Source organism: Eptatretus burgeri, chromosome 13, assembly GCF_056783735.1.
Source record: "Eptatretus burgeri isolate ZD-2024b chromosome 13, Ebu_testis_v1, whole genome shotgun sequence".
In the NCBI taxonomy this organism is placed as follows: Eukaryota; Metazoa; Chordata; class Myxini; order Myxiniformes; family Myxinidae; genus Eptatretus; species Eptatretus burgeri.
The window spans coordinates 32,486,462-32,504,099 of record NC_140973.1 but is presented as its reverse complement, the minus strand read 5'-3'; the positions used below and the strand labels follow the sequence as shown (position 1 = coordinate 32,504,099).

Genomic DNA, 17,638 nt, shown 5'->3' with positions numbered 1-17,638 from the left:
TTGATGGTAATGCAGTGATTACGGAATACCTGTAGTTCTTTATGTTCAACGCAACGATGGCGTGCGCACGAGATTTGGCACTGCAACGACAGCAACACCACAACCGACACACTATGTCGCTCTGTACGAAGCGCGTGCACCTTCATCTTGTGATATGTATTGCTTTGTGATGTATCTTATACAAGTAGAAGCCCATTATTCTCCGAGAAAAAGTGTGCGAATCCAGTGCCACACAGAGTGTGATTTAATGTCACGTTCATTATAAAGAGACTCCAATGTAATAGTAGAGTCACTGATTAAATATTTAAAAAATAATGTTTTGTAATTAATAATCCACCAACATGAAACTATGTAGTTAAACAGGTCAGGTTTCTGTTGCCATGACATCAGCAACAAGAAATCTGAGGGCACTTCAAATTTGGCCTTCAATTTGCTAATAAATCGCAGATGAATGGATGTAGATTAATAATGCTTGAAGGAATTGGTATTAATTGTGTGTCAACTACTACCCATAACCACACGTTTCCTCTTTAAAAAAAAAAACACGTGCAATAAAACAGGATGACAGTAGGATGACAGCAAGTGACATAACAAAGAGTAACCAAGAATAACTATAAAAATTTCGGCTCAAGTAAAATATCAAGCACATTGAAATTGTCAGAAAATCGACTGGTAATTGTCCATGAATAAAATATTTATTAAAATAGCAATTTGGGAAAAAGGAGTTTTTGAAGAACTGAAGCTGCAAGGAATGATGTTCTGGGCTAGCCCTGTACATTGGTGCAGAAGAAGGCCATTTGGTCCATCATACCGACGCCACACCAACTCCAGAAAAGATCACCCATCCACAAGGGCGTACGGGGAGAGTCAAGAGTGTGGGGGGTGGAAATGAAACCCCAAAAGCCAGCGTAGCTTTTATAATTCAGGCATAAAAATAGCAGGATGACAAAATATCGTGAGATGACAGAATAATAGTCTACAACAGGCATTTTTAAGGGCATTTTCCCTGCTAGAGCGGGGGTTAGCCTTGCAGGCTCCACGACAATCTTCTCCGTCATGGTTCCCTTTTTGAGGCAATGTTTTATGGCCGGATGCCCTTCCTGACGGCAACCCTTCTGGTCACCTCTTACGACATGCAGGGATATGGTGTACCTATTCTAAACCGAGGAACATGCCGGGAAGAAGAATGACAGTCTGTGATGTAAAAAAAAAAAACACGTGAATTGTCATGCATTTGACTATTTTTGCAATTATCAATCGCAGTCCTTTTGATATTAAAATAATATATATAGATTAAAATAATAATAAAATTAAAAATTAATAATATTAAAATATTATTAAATTAAATTAAAAATTAAATATTAAAATAATATTATTAAAAAATATTGAAAAATAACATTATTAACATAATATTAAAATAATAATAAAAATTCGATAAATAACGAATTTATTATACATCTGGCAAGTGGCAGCTCTGCCCGACTCCCAAGGCATCGTTGCCCTCAAGCACATTCAAAATGATGTATTTCCATCCTTGAGTGTTTTGTACAATCAAGCATACACATAAACACAAATGGCTGATGGTATGGCAATCACTGGCACGTTATGGTACGGCGAAGAAGCCGTATTGAGCCCTGGAACCTCTGAAGATCTGATCAGAAGGATTCTCAACCAATTGCTGATTGGCTGTTCATGTTGCCGGATTATGTCTACGGAAGGTCCTATTGTTGTGGGCCAGGGTGCAGTCGCGATAAGGGCCCCGTCACACCTTCACGTTTTTGCCAGCGTATGGCAACGTATCAAAATGTATGTAAAACGCTGGCGTACACTGAACTATTGATGTTTTTTTTCCAGTTTTGGGCGTATTCATAACGTGTTGGACGTATGCATAACGTATTAGTAACGTACACAGAACGTTTCGATAACTTATACCAACGAATGCTTAGCGTGTTGTCAGCGTTCACAACCTATGCCCAACGATAGTCTAACTTATGCAGAGCGCGCGGAAGTGTATCGCCGACGATCACGTGGCGTAGGCTATTAAAAGGCTGCCGCTCGACGATTCAAATCATAACCGCACTTGACATCGAAGTGTCAACATCACCGTCATGCCAAAGAAAACTTCGAAGAATGCTGCAAAGAAGTCTCCTGGACGTGGCCGTGGACGCGGATGCATGGAGGATCCATCATCACCCACACCCTCCCATCACGCTCACCTACTACTACTGACATGGACCTACTACTACTACTACTACTACTACTACTACTACTACTACTACTACTACTGACACGCTTACCTACTACTGACATGGACATCTACTCACCATGGAGTCTGAAACACTGACGGGTTCCTCCTGTGTGAACCCCATTTTTATATACCAATTCCCCTAAACGCTGCCAATACGCCATTATACGGGAGCTGTAAGTTCGTAACATGTTCAGTAAGTTCTGTGGTCATCTGGAAGACGTCAATCAAATACGTCTACATACGCCAATGTACGTTTGAGATACGTTACACATAGGTTCAAAGCACACGACTAATAGGTTCAAAGCACGTTACTCGTAGGTTAAAAATTAAGTTTCGGGTATGCTAAACATTACCTCGACGTGTTTTGACTTATGAGTAACTTACAAGTAACGTGTGTCCGACGTGTAAACGATCGCGGAGCGTGTCGAGAACTTATGCCAGCGTATGCGGAACTTGTGAGCCATACGTCGAGTACGTCGTAAAATTTTCAGCATGCTTGAAATTTCACGACGTACTAGACGTATCACGTAATATGACAGCACACTTCATTGTTTTTCAGCGTGCTCTTAACGTATACACAACTTACCCATACCGTATTCGACGTGTCCCAGCGTTTTAGACACATTTTTCATAGGTCGGCATACGCTGGCTAAACCGTCAAGGTGTGACTGTGATGTTGACACTTCCAATTTTCAGGCGGTTATGATTTAAATCTGCGTGCGGCAGGTTTTTAACAGAGAACGCCACGAGTTCATCGGCGATACGTGCAGCGCACTATGACTAAGTTAAACTATCGTTGGGCATAGGTTGTGAATGCCGACAACAGGCTAAGCATTTGTTGGTATAAGTTATCTTTAACACAACGAAACGTTCTGTGCCCGTTACTAATATGTTATGCATACGACCAACACGTTATGAATATGACCAAAACTTAAAAAAAAAAAACTCAAAACTTCAGCGTACGCCAACGTTTTACGTGCATTTTTATACGTTGCCATTCCTGGCTAAAACGTCAAGGTGTGACAGGGCCCTAAGGGGTTCAGGGAAGGTTATATAAAGATAAGGATAAAGCAAAACAAAACAAGAAAACGAGCAATGAGAGCTTGCAGAATGAGAGGTTGGTCTGTCTTCTCCCACACCAGGACTTGTTTTATGTGGTGCACGTGGTGTTTGTGTAGTTTTGTGTGGTGTTTGTGTCCTGGTGTGTTACGTAAACAAGCAAAAAAGCAAAGATGAAGTCATCGGGAGGTACCTGGATATGATTCAAATTTCAGCTGTTACAACTCTACTGTCAACCCCATCCAGGCACAGCCAAGTAGAACTTATTCAAAAATAAAATAAAATAATTGATAATTCAAAAAATAACCCAGATCAAAAATGTAAATACTTCTGTCTGCCAGATCATGCATCTGATCAGGATGAAATTTAAAACATATATTCCCATCAATACTTTGTCATAATTTTGAAGTATCACATCAATTTATTACGCGGTTCAAGATAATTTTTTTGGTTTCTTCCACTCAATCCAATATGGCTGCCAGACCATGTGACAATTATTCATGAATACCTTGGTATCCCCAAGGCTTGGGGAACATTTGTGTGAAGTTTTTCCTCGATCTGTCCAGCCGTTCTGGAGAAGATTTTTTCCAATATGGCTGCCAAACCACGTGGCCGATAACGTCATATGTGTGAACCTTTTGTTCTTCATGGTTAGGCAGGCAGTCATACATGTAAAGTTTCACCTTGATCTGTTCAGCCACTTCAGAGAAGAAAATTTTTGAAGGATTTTTAAAGAATTTTTTTTAACAATATGGCTGCTGAATCACGTGACTGATGACATCATCAAACAAGTGAAATCCTTCAATACAGCGCGTGTGGTGAAGCAAATGAGTACACTAATGTTAAAATATGCAATTTATGCTTTTTCAGTTGAAAAACAATTAAAAAGCGTACTTAATATTTGAAATGTAAAAATCTTGTTATTATTGTGATAAGCACCTTTATATATAACAGAAGGAATGAAATCGTTCGATACAGCGTGGCAGGGGGCCACATAAGAATGATGGCATAAGAAGAACTTAGATTTCAGCATTTGGCGATCGGCGCGAAATGCGATGGTGGGCGGAAATGACGTCTTTTGGCGCGAAATGCGATGGTGGGTGGAAATGACGTCTTTCGTTCGTTCGTACATGAGAGGGGCACGTTTCTTTTGTTCCCCGTCAATCAATTAATTAAATGGTTTTCACATATATAACACATTAGTTTCATAAATTTCCATTGAAATACTCGGGTATTTCCATCAATTCTCGCTATTTCCGTCTAGGTTACGCACTGCATCTACCGGACGGCCGTCATTGGCTGTCTTTAGGCACGTGGGGGGGGGGGGAGGGGGGACGACAGGGGACACCGGAGACGTGGTAGACACTGGGGACATTTCAAACTCGGTGCAATTGTATACAGCGCACGCGCTGTAAAAATTGTCTGTGGACCATTTTTATCACAAGATGACCCTCAAAAATTTTCATACTGATCGGATGTAGCGATCTACATATGCAATTATGACATCATAACGAAGGCACCAATGACGTCATAAAATATCACACTTATTCCCCATGAGGAGTACTTGCCGTGTGCCAAATTTCAAATTTTTTTCCCTTGGTGCGGTTTCAGATACAAAGGTCTAAAGTTTTTCCATTTTTCCAACATGGCTGCCACACCACGTGAACTATGATGTCATAATTATCATTAAAATATTCTACATGAGTAGTTGCTCCTGTAATGAAATTTTTGTCTCGATCCGACAAACGGTTTCGGAGAAAAACACAAAAGTTCTGTGCAAACAAACAAACAGACAAACAGACAGCCAAACAAACAAACGGACCCAAATGAAATACCCTCTCCTTTGGCGAGAGAAATAAAATAAAGAAAAATAACAAAAAAACAACAACATCCAAGACACAGGAAGTAGCAGAAGTCATATGAAATGCAATGTAACCTCAAAGATGTAAGAAGTAGGAATTGACATTCCTCTTAAAGCTGGGTAGATCACAGAATAATGTGAAGCAGATTACAGGTAGTCTATTCCAAAGCAAGACAGCTCGAGGGATAAAACTATCTGCATAGCCTTTCGTTCTGCATTTTGGATCAGCGAGAGTGCATGGGTATGCAGAGACGGCGAACCAAATCTTGCGTCCAAACACTCGTACAGGAGGAACCAAGTAACAAAGTCCAGCAGAACAAACTAAGAGTGACTACTGACCTATGGTGAGAGCGGTTGAAGAGTTGAACCTATCTCCGCACCAACCAGGTTCACTCTGCGTTTCTGGAGCCAATCAAGTAGAAACAAATGGCAGGCAGGCCCCATATGAAGTAAAGATAAGACAACAGCATTGCCCAATTCAGGTACTGTCGTTTCAAATATTAGCATCTTAAAATATTACATCAACAATTAAATAGTTTAGGTTTAATCGTTTATATAAATAAACCCTGATAAATCTCACACTCTCACTATGTCTATCTGAAAGGACCGTCTGGAAACCCCCCAACTGCTGCAACCATTTACTTTCTCAACAATCCTCTTGAAGAAGTACTTTCATTCAAGCTTCTGGGTCTCACTATTTGCCATAACCTTTCCTGGGAAAGCCACATTTCCAAGCTGGCCTCCAAAGCCAGTTGCCGACTGGGCATCCTCCATCTTGCAAAGTCCTTCCTTGGCACACCTGAGCTCCTGACCACATACAAAGCTTTCGTCTGCAGAGTACTGCTCTCCCCTCTGGGCTTGTGCTCCCGCCTCTCACCTTTCTCGGCTTCACACTGTGAAAACCAAGGCATTTAGAATCCCCCCTCACTTTGCCTTTCCTTTTGTTCTGTTGCACCCTTATCAATCCTGTGGTATTTCCTGCGATGAGGATGTCTTTGGGTCTCTCACTCTCTAACCGAAGGCTAGTCCATGGTTGGTCTGTCTTCTACCATTTCCTCTCTGGCCTGCCCCCCCCCCACCCCACAACATCACATCCTTGGTCTTTTTGCTCCCTGTCTGAGATATGTCCACCTCCCCCCCCCCCAACATCACATCCTTGGTCTTTTTGCTCCCTGTCTGAGATATGTCCACCTCCCCCCCCACCACCCCATATTTCCGCAGGGCGCTTAAGGTCCACCAGCAACCCCCTTCCGGTATATCTACCAAAATCAAGAATCACTACTCAGCTTCACTCTTTCATTCCTCTTTTTTCCCGCCTTTGGAACAAACTCCCACACTCTCTTCAATCCCACTCTTCTCTCCAGGTCTTTCAAGACAGCCGTTCACCACCATCTCATATCGTTCCCAATCCCAATTCAAAACCCTGATCTTTCTACCCTCATTAACCTCCCCTCAAGACTCCTTCCAAATTTCCAATTTTTCTTTCCTGAGAGTTTGCTTCTGTATCCATCTTGTCCACTACCACTCATTTGCCCCAGTCTCCCTCTACTTTGTTCCTCAACCCTGCTGTTGGTGTTCCCCCCTCACTTTGCCCTTCCTGTTGTTCTGTTGCACCCTTATCCATCCTGTGGTATTTCCTGCGATGAGGATGTCTTTGGGTCTCTCACTCTCTAACCGAAGGCTGGTCCATGGTTGGTCTGTCTTCTACTATTTGCTCTCTGGCCTGCCCCCCCACCCCACAACATCACATCCTTGGTCTTTTTACTCCCTGTCTGAGATATGTCCACCTCCCCCCCTCCCCCACATCACATCCTTGGTCTTTTTGCTCCCTGTCTGAGATATGTCCACCCACCCCCCCCCCACATCACATCATTAGTCTTTTTGCTCCTTGTCTGAGATATGTCCACCCCCCCCCCCACATCACATCCTTGGTCTTTTTGCTCCCTGTCTGAGATATGTCCACCTCCCCCCCCCCCAACATCACATCCTTGGTCTTTTTGCTCCCTGTCTGAGATTTGTCCACCTCCCCCCCACATCACATCCTTGGTCTTTTTGCTCCCTGTCTGAGATATGTCCACCCACCCCCTACATCACATCATTAGTCTTTTTGCTCCTTGTCTGAGATATGTCCACCTCCCCCCCCCCCACATCACATCCTTGGTCTTTTTGCTCCCTGTCTGAGATATGTCCACCTCCCCCCCCCCACATCACATCCTTGGTCTTTTTGCTCCCTGTCTGAGATATGTCCACCTCCCCCACCCCCCCCCACATCACATCCTTGGTCTTTTTGCTCCCTGTCTGAGATATGTCCACCTCCCCCCCCCCCCCATATTTCCGCAGGGCGCTCCAGGTCCACCAGCAACCCCCTTCCGGTATATCTACCAAAATCAAGAATCACTGCTCACCTACATAGACGGCCAGGTGTTCCGATTTTTCTTTTCATTTCGTGACCTGAAAATCGGGTAGGCGTCAAATTGGTATGATAATATGGGAAAAATATGAAATAATGTTCATGACTTTTCACAAGTGAGATTCTTGTACGTTAGCCTGTAATATAATGTTGAAATTTAGAATTTTATTTCCAAAATCTCTGTGTAGCCTCGAACGCATTTCGATGTATTGATCAATGAGGATCGCGCTACGAACGCTGTCTGGTTGCGAGTAAACAATATGGCGGCCAGTAACAGCGACGACGACGACGACGAGTGTTGGAGCGAGAAACGCTGTTACAGTATATGTGCATTTGTCCGGCCAAAAGACAAAGTTTAATACCTTTTACTGACAGAACATGGCCGCGATATTTGCAATTTTTTCTTTCGTGGCAGAATTTAGAAGGTGATCAAGCTGAAATTGCGAGAAATTTCGTGAAGAACCACGCTGACGAATTCAATGAATTCGGCGAACATGGCAACAGTGCGGTAACAATACTAACTATACTATAGCAATACCGCAAGATGCAGCGTTTCATCGAGTGTGTTATTCACGATTTGCCGACAAACGAGTGAGCAGGGTGCGAAGCAGCATGAAAAAGAGAGAAGAAAATGCAGCCAATACTGGTATGTTGAATAACTTGAATAATAAATCATGACAATGCTTCAAAACTTAGGTTGATTTTTTTTGTGAGGTATATTTAACGTAAAATTATTTTGTGTGTCGTCTTGAACGATTTTGAACTTGAAGGAACCGTCCAATATTTATGCAAGGAGGTATGAAACAAATACATTTTTAAAAGGAAATCTGAGGAAGTGGGGAAGGAATCCAGTCCTGATAACCATGACTCAAGGTCGAGACATCTTTAAACTGTACTGACATTTTCTTGATGGATCTCGAGTCCTCCATTATCAGTACATAGACATCCACTGTAAATTTATTTTAAGAAGTGAAGAGTTCAAGCATCAAAAATAATACACATACCTCTTGTGTAATCATCTGAAAGATGCTGTAGATCTTCTCTGCACAGTCTAGAAGCACCACAAGAGAGTGCATTTCAACATACCAAATTCAAGGGATGAAGAATTAGATTGTTTTCTGAGTACAATTTTGCCAAGTCTGTCAGGCAATATTGAGGTGATCTGTCATGTTTATCTCAAACATCATGAGGTGTGAATCAGTACGTGCTGTGGGATTGTAATTATCCACGACCGCCCGCTAAACCCTCTTCACTGTTTCCCAGCTAAAGCATTGGAGCCCAACAAACCTCCCATGTTTGGTGCTATTTCTTATTTGTGCAGCAGATATTAATACACTTCCCTGTAACTCAGCATACAGCTGAGTTACAGTTACTGGAACTAGGGGGGCAATACCAAGTAAATGCCGCAACAATTATAATGTCTGTTTATTTTCTTAAACTAGGTCCTGCATTTAGAAGGTACAAATTATTTTGTGTACAGTATTTGTACGTAGCCTGACAGATGTTGAATGGACTGTCCAATATTTATGCATGGGCCTAGGGGCCGAGGTGATACAAATAAATTAAAGAAAAAAGGAAATCTGAGGGGGAACCGAACATTATTTTTAGGCGTTTACCATGTTGACTGGCAATCTGACATTTCTGTGTTAATATGTACGGACTGATATTTCTCTAGTATTACATCCATTTCATTCATTTTTTTCTAAATTTTTTTTTGTGTAATGTTCATCTGGATTAGTAAGGAGGTTCATTAGGTCAAATCAAGCAATTTATAATTGGTGTCGCTGTTTTATGAATCTCTTAGCTTATACGTTTTAACAGTGAACCGTTCCTAAATTTGTAAATACCTTTTCACACAAAATTACTGGATTTGACCTAATGAACTTCATCCAAAATTATTATTAGCAATCCGGATGAACATCAAAAACAAATTAAAACGTCTAACAAAAAATAATAATTCTGCACCAAATAATACACTTGGGGAGACATTTTAAAATTGAATACCGGTATATGAAAGTGCAAGTTAGTGCAGTTCTCATTTTTCCTTGGAATTTCGAAAATTCCCTTGTTTGCTTAGTTTCATGTAGATGTCAATTTACTTCACAATTTGATAAAATTGCACTGTATTTCTAAATAAAAAATGGGCATCATAAACTCACAAAAATTTAATTGTTTTCTTTTATGTGTCTTTATTGCAGCTTCAACATGCAACGACATCAACGTCGACATTGACAAGATGCATGAAGGCCCACAACCAGTCAAGAAACGTGCTTTATGCTCTAGCTTAGGCAAGCCCAAATGTTCAGCCAGGTCCCAATACGTGTTGCCTAATATATGCATCCTTTGTCAGAAAGAGAGAACAATCAATACAGGCCAAAGGGGACGAAGAAAAGAGCCTCTAACTCGGTGCTCAACAATTGAGGCACCAAGACTGCAGCAAGCCGCTAAAGACAACAACAACACAAACCTTCTGCTTCAAATTCAAGACCGCGATTGTGTTGCGATAGAGGTAAAATACCATGGTCGCTGCTACAAGGAGTATACCCGGTATTTAGGCAAGCCAGCAACAACACCTAATGCAGAGCAACAAGGAGACTCCAACTACTCAGAAGCATACACATTATTTTGTGCAACAGTCAAGGATCTTATAATAGACAACAAGGAAATCTACAGACTGAAACGACTTAATGACATGTTCATGAAACAAATCAAAGCAACACACGGAATAGAATCAATCCACAAAAGTGGCTTTCTCAAGACAAGACTGATGAAAATATTTCCACAACTATGCTTTCTCACCCCGTATATGCGCTGCCAAGGAGACCTTGAGTATGTTAACGACATCTCCACTGAAGTGCTGGTTGAAGAAAAGAAAGTGTTGCAAGAAACCATGCATGGTTCAGGTGATGACACAACAGAGACAGAACAAACATCAAACATAACTGGCCATGTTGACTTTGATGATAACAATGATGATAAAGACTCCAGATCTGAAGCTGAGGAAGACTCTGATGCTGAAGAGGATGAAATAACTGCACTATTTGTATGATGTTTTGGACAAGGTTCAAGATGACCAAGCCGAAGAGACAAATTGTGGCTATTTCGATTCTTTAAAACAACATTTTTACTACTTTTTGGGGGGTCTGAATTAATAAATATTGCTGCCAAGAACAATGTGAACATGACATCATATAGTTTGTGTTGTTTTTTACTGTGTAAATGGGTTTTTCAAATGTAACATACACCTGGTGTATACTGGTGTTTTGGGGCAGCGGTTCTCAGTAACATACCACGATATCGCTTGTGAAAAAAAACAGGATCTTTTGGGGGTCATAAGGTTTCATCCCACACCCTTCTTGCCCAATCCCTAGGTTCAGGTCATGAATTAAAAAAAACAGATATCCACCCTATGGCCCACAGTCTATCACTCTTTCATTCCTCTTTTTTCCTGCCTTTGGAACAAACTCCCACACGCTCTTCAATCCCACTCTTCTCTCCAGGTCTTCAAGACAGCCATTCGCCACCATCTCAGATCGTTCCCAATCCCAATTCAAAACCCTGATCTTTCTACCTTCATTAACCTCCCCTCAAGCCTCCTCCTTCCAAATTTCCAGTTTTTCTTTCCTGAGAGTTTGCTTCTGTGTCCATCTTGTCCACTTCCACTCATTTGCCCCAGTCTCCCTCTACTTTGTTCCTCAACCCTGCCATTGGTGTTCCCCCCTCACTTTGCCCTTCCTGTTGTTCTGTTGCACCCTTATCCATCCTGTGCTCGCACTCTTCCATGAGCCTTGACTTTTTTTTCTCTTTTTTTAATGCAACGAAGCGGCTACAGATTAACTCAAAGAGCAACTCGATTAACTAAAAGAGAAAATATTCAACGCCTTCTGGATAAAAACAACATTGTGCTGTGTGTTCATGGAATACCTGTAACCTTAATGAGTGCAAAAATAAAAAGTGCTAAAACACCCTAATATGCAACCCCTAAACAGGCATGAAGGGGAAAGACCAAGGGCACATTTTTGCTCCCGTGAGTTGAAAGGCAGATTAGCAGAATCGATTGTTGAAGCAGACCCATCTCGAGATCAGTAGACTTTGACAAGTGTCATGGTAGCAACCATGTGGCCACCATTTGCACCTCACTGGATGCCTCAATGAAAATCGTTACTTGAAGCAATTATTGTCGATCATTAACGAGAGTTGTGTCCACTGTACACAACTTGGCAACAAATCAACCACGCACTAAACCACTACCTAATGTGAAGTAAACCTATTAAAACGAACAACACCCAACAATAGCGTTGATGTACACAGGTGAAAGCGGGAGTTCCAAGTCGATGATATATTTGAATGACCTATTGAAGGGTTTTTTTTAAGTGGGGTCTATTTCCTGCACTTAATATGGGAATAATCAGGGATCCTCTTGTGTACTTTGGATTGAAAGGCCATGCTGGGTTAAGGGGCAAGATTCCTGAAATATCTGGCATACCCAGGAGAACCCTTAGCTACTTTACCAAGAATGTGCAATCACCACCACCAAAGAGGAGCAGATGCTATTATCAGCAAAACAAATGGAAGCTGACATGATGATGCAATCAAAAGGACATTTTCTGGAAGCAAACTTCATGATTCATCAACGGGTTAGTTGCATCTAAATATGGCTTGTTCGATGACATTACTGGACTCCCTTTTTTTTTGACTTTTTGCGAGGAATGGAGGTCATGAGACGGTGTGACATGTAAATCAACCTCATGTCTCAATGAAGTCTGGATTGAAAAGGCAGAAATACAAAAATGAACATGCACGTCAAGTACGTACGCAAAAAGATTAATTTTCAAAGCTCCTTAAATAATAATTGACCGTTTGAGAATCGAGCAAAGAAAGTGAATCAACTGTAATGTTTGGTTACACATGAAGAACTTAAAAATAACAACTGGTTTGTGCACTTAGATTTCACCTTATGGCAGACAAGTGATCACAAAGACAAACTAAGTTTCAATATAGCATCCTACAGAGATCCCATTTGAAAAAAAAAAATCCATATACAATTAATTATACATATATGGCACTGCCAAGGACAGATATTTCCCCCAAATGCCAAAATCAGCTGCAGCATTGCTAAATGTGCAGCGACCATCATTTGGATGTGACGACAGAAAAAAAAAAATAATAATAATAATAATCATAATAATAATCATAATCATAACAATATTAGTAAAAAAAATCTCATACGGTTCAAAACACTGAAAAGAAACCTCAATTTCAACCGAAACTTCTCACGTAGCAATTGCAGGCCTTGCCAAGAAAAACAAAATTCAACTTTTTCCCTTTAAAAAAGTTTTCTTTTCAAAGCGTTCAATCCCTGCAACAAACTTCCTTCTGGAGAATTGCATCATGACAGAGAAATCTGTCAGGAACATGTTCGTTTAGAGTGACTGATGATAGGCCAGACACAACACAAGCAGCGAATGCGACCTCAATGTCCGACGTCTAAAGCACTGGAAAGGTTAATATGATCATCACAAAACAAACTTCCTAAACATCACATCACATCCTCACTTTACCACAAAAGAATATCCAACAACACTGCACAACCCATTTGGTGCAAATCGGAAACCATGTTTCATAATGTATGGCACAGAAAAAGAAAAATGCGGTTACTTTGCGTTATGAAAGGCAAGGATAAATCCAGTGCAGTTAAGGTATGTATGTATGCAAGCACGCGCGCACGCACGCAGGCACGCACACACACACACACACACACACACACACACACACACACACACACACACACACACACACACACACACACACACACACACACACACACACACACACACACACACACACACACACACACACACACACACACACACACACACACACTTTAATAATTTAAGAATGAGATAGCTGTCTTGTCAACTCAATATTTCAGGCAAATCACACCCATGTATGATAAAGTAGTCTGGAGTCCTTTGAATGGAAGGTACTTTTCGAGCCAAAAGTCACATTCCAGGCTTCCTACAAACATTCCTATTCACTTGCTACATCAGTTCACTGGCCCAACTTCAAGAACTCGTTAATCTAATCCCTCCTTTCACACCCTTCGCAAGTTACCCTGTGTGTGTGTTGCTCATGGCATTGCGGAATACACTGTCAGGCAGCTCGTGCCTCTTCAGTCTTAAACGACCAGGTTCGAGGAAACATGGCATGAAACTTCAGGGCGGATAGCTTGCTTCAAAACTTCAATGAGTGTTTTAGTTTTATTTTTCTGATTCTGATGCAACATACAGATACGGAGCGTTGGTGCTGCTGAGGCAGTTTCTTGGCAAGGGTTATACTGGGTGGTTTGTAATTACCTTCCTTGCAGTAGTTAGGGCAGGAATTTGGAATTTGACCATGGTGTTTGGACAATCAGCGATAGCTCACCAACTCTTTGCGAAGTACACCGTGGGATCTTTAACGTCCATAAACTAATACCGGCAGACGGGACGCCGGGTTTAATGCCCATCCAAGGGACGGCACACACATTGATGAATCACCCTGCCTGTGAAACACCGGGATGACAGTTTATACAGTAGCTGGGACTGGATTCAAACCCAGGCTAGACGGCTTAGAGGCGAGTGCACATATCTCGAGGCCATCCCGCCAGCACTCGGTCTCTTATAGCAAATAGATTTAAACAACAAATGATAGAGTACCCCATGAGCATAAAACCAGTGCACTTTTCAAATAAGTAACTATCAAGCGAATGCTGTTAAGCATTTTTGGTAAAAAAAGCAAATTTCAAACAGCTACAAAGCATTTGACTTGACAAAACTACTTGCTTCTGGAGAATTGTTCAATCCAATGTAGGTTGAAGGCCTCCTCAACATGGTTCACTCTTTGAAAGACAATGCAATTTGAGGTCATTGCACTCCAGTACATTTTTTAAATTTTATCTCGAGTTAAATTTTATCCGAGCTGGATCTCGGAACCGGCTGGGACTTTCAGAATGAAATTTCACATCAATAATGGGAATAGAAAGTATGTGGGGTTGACAATATTTTTTGGCTGTAACCAAATTTTAAGGTCACAACTTAATTGTAGACATTTTAACACTTTTCAACATAAAACTCAACTAAGGTTCGTCTGATCAGAACAAAATTACCCTCCCGAGATTGCCTCGAGCAAGGTGCATTTAAGCTTAATTTACATCGTACCCCTCTGGGTTAAAGTTCAAGGTCTTACACCCCGAGGAGTGCGAACCAGCATTTAGGTTTTTGTCCTATTTTTTCTGTCAACGTCCGAGCTGTGTCTTGGATCTGGATGGAACTTTCTGAATGAAATTTTGCATCAATAATGGGAATAAGTGGATAGATTGTATATGCGGACACATTTTCTTAATTTTCAACCTATCCCTAAATGTTGAACGTCAAGCTCATATGGTGGTCTGAAAAAAAAAACCATGGCCATTAACGGATAGCGAGCCAAGGGTAAGCCAACTACGGCCGGGGAAGGCTTACCCTTGGCGATCACAGATATTTATACTTTCTAATTGTTGTTGTCCCCCAATGTCTGCTCTTCTTTCCACATGTCCGGCTCAGTTCCAGTTGAAGTTTCTAATGTATTCCTTCATGTCTTTCTTTGGAGACTTAATCAATAAGAGAGGTAACTTGAAATGAGGCACAACAGTTAAACAAAATGTATACCATGAAGCAGATTGGTTTTTTTTTTGTTACACCTGACAACTTGTTCTTGTCACTACCTTTACTTTTCGATGTAATTCTGGAGGCTGTCTTTGAACACTTTCTCTACTCCATGGTTCATTCGTCAACATCTGTTTTTTTTTTTTTTCGAACTGTCTTAATCTGTTATTCAGGTCAATTTGAAATGCTCTTTTTCATTCTTCCAGTTTAGATGTATCATTTCTTGATCGAGTTTTTCTCATTTTTGTGCTCTCTCCTTTTTTGGGGGTGGGGGACGGGGGGGGGAGTGGGGTAGGGATTGTGTCGAAGCTTACACCTTACCAGCCATTGATGGTTACTGCCAGGGTGGAAAGGGATTAACGGAATCATATCTGTTGCAATAATCATGTGGTTGATGAAAATTAAATCTATCTCATTTTTAGTTGCTCCATTTGGACAAGTGAGTGTGTGTGTGTGTGTGGGAGTGGGTGTGTGGGTGTGTGTGTGTGTGTGTGGGTGTGTGTGTGTGTGTGTGTGTGTGTGTGGGTGTGTGTGGGGGTGTGTGTGTGTGTGTGTGTGTGAGTGTGTGTGTGTGTGTGTGTGTGTGTGTATGTGTGTGTGTGTGTGTGTATGTGTGTGTGTGTATGTGTGTGTGTGTGTGTTATATATATACATATATATATATATATATATATATATATATATATATATATATATATATATATATATATATATATATCTTCTTCTTTCGGCTGCTCCCGTTCAGGGTCACCAAAGCGGATCATCCGTATGATCCGCATATTGATTTGGCACATGTTTTACGCCGGATGCCCTTCCTGACGCAACCCTGGTCGCCTCTTACAACACAGGGATATGGTACACCTATTTTAACCGGGGTATACACCGGCCCAGTACACTGGTACTCATTTCGCCGACCTCGGAAGGATGACAGGCTGAGTCAACCCCCTGGTGTATTAATTCAGTGGCACAACGGGGATTGAACTCAGGACCTTTTGGATCCCAAGCCGCTGCCCTAACCACTGCGCCAACACCAGGCTCATATATATATATATATATATATATATATATATATATATATATATATATATATATATATATATATATATATATATATATATATATATATATATATATATATATATATATATAATCTGGGTGTGCATAGCTTTTTAACACAAGTTATATTGAACAATGTCAGCTTGATCTTCTTCATCTTCTTATCCTTGCGTATGGCAGCTTGGCTGTTGGTAGCTGTCATTTTGTTGGGGCGCCACTATGTCGCTGATGCTGTGCCCCTATACCAGTACACTGGTACTCATTTCACCGACCTCGGAAGGATGACAGGCTGAGTCAACCCCATCTGGTGTTAATTCAGCAGCCAACGAGGCTCAAACTCAGGACCCTAAGATCCAAAGCCAGCCACTTCAACCACTAAGCCAACACCAGGCTTTGTCAGCTTGTCTGCTCCCTTTCCAACCCTCCACCTTATGTGGCAATTACAAAGTGTGAATGCTTCAGACTAGTGGAGGATATCCATGGCTCAGCACTGACCTTTGGTACAAACTATCTCAGAGACATTCACTTGGTTAGAGGAGGATAAGAGAGCAAATCTAACAAGTGTTACAAAACACACACACACACACACACACACACACACACACACACACACACACACACACACACACACACACACACACACACACACACACACACACACACACACACACTGCAAACAAAGAAGTTATGCTCACGTATGACCTAACAATAGCATCAAACGCGAACATAGAAAACAAAGCATTGCGATCGGATATAGCATGTAGGTACAAAAAGGAAAATAAGGCATTGCGAGTTGAGATTTCAGTACCCAACGAATTTGGCCGAAACAACGCAGAAATCAAGAAAATGGCAAAATACAAAGACCTCAAAAATGAAGTGAAAAGGTCCTGGAAGCTGAAGCGTGGCGAAATTGTACCAGTGATGATTAAAAAAAACAAGAATGATGAAAAAGAACCTCACAGAGATCTTAAAAAAACATCCCTGGGAATATTACGACAAACAAACTACAGTTGGAAGCTGTCCGGGTCTCCGTGATGATCCTGAAAAGAGCCCTTGGAACAAAACTTCGAGAACAGAAAACTTCATACCTTGGTCAATGAATCATGATGTCATGCTGAGATGGAGGTGGATACTTAGAGACCTGAGAGGACTCTGTTCCACCTTCTGAAACCCGCATATGGAGATAACCGACGCAAGCGCACACACACACACACACACACACACACACACACACACACACACACACACACACACACACACACACCCCTAATATAATCCTGTTGAAGAACATGCTCAACTATATCCAGAAAAGGAGAGGA

General features: G+C 41.4%; 2 protein-coding genes across 5 annotated transcripts in view; one reads left to right on the top strand and one right to left on the bottom strand.

Annotated features, from left to right (window-relative positions):
* SHROOM2 (shroom family member 2) overlaps window positions 1-17,638 on the bottom strand; it is a 218,042-nt gene that overhangs the window by 140,804 nt on the left and 59,600 nt on the right. The window lies entirely within an intron of this gene.
* On the top strand, window positions 7,839-10,627 carry LOC147014201 (uncharacterized). The gene is made up of 3 exons (XM_085851386.1): window positions 7,839-7,899; window positions 8,111-8,224; window positions 9,777-10,627. The coding sequence occupies exons 1-3, from the start codon at window positions 7,839-7,841 to the stop codon at window positions 10,625-10,627; spliced, it is 1,026 nt and encodes a 341-aa protein (XP_085707512.1).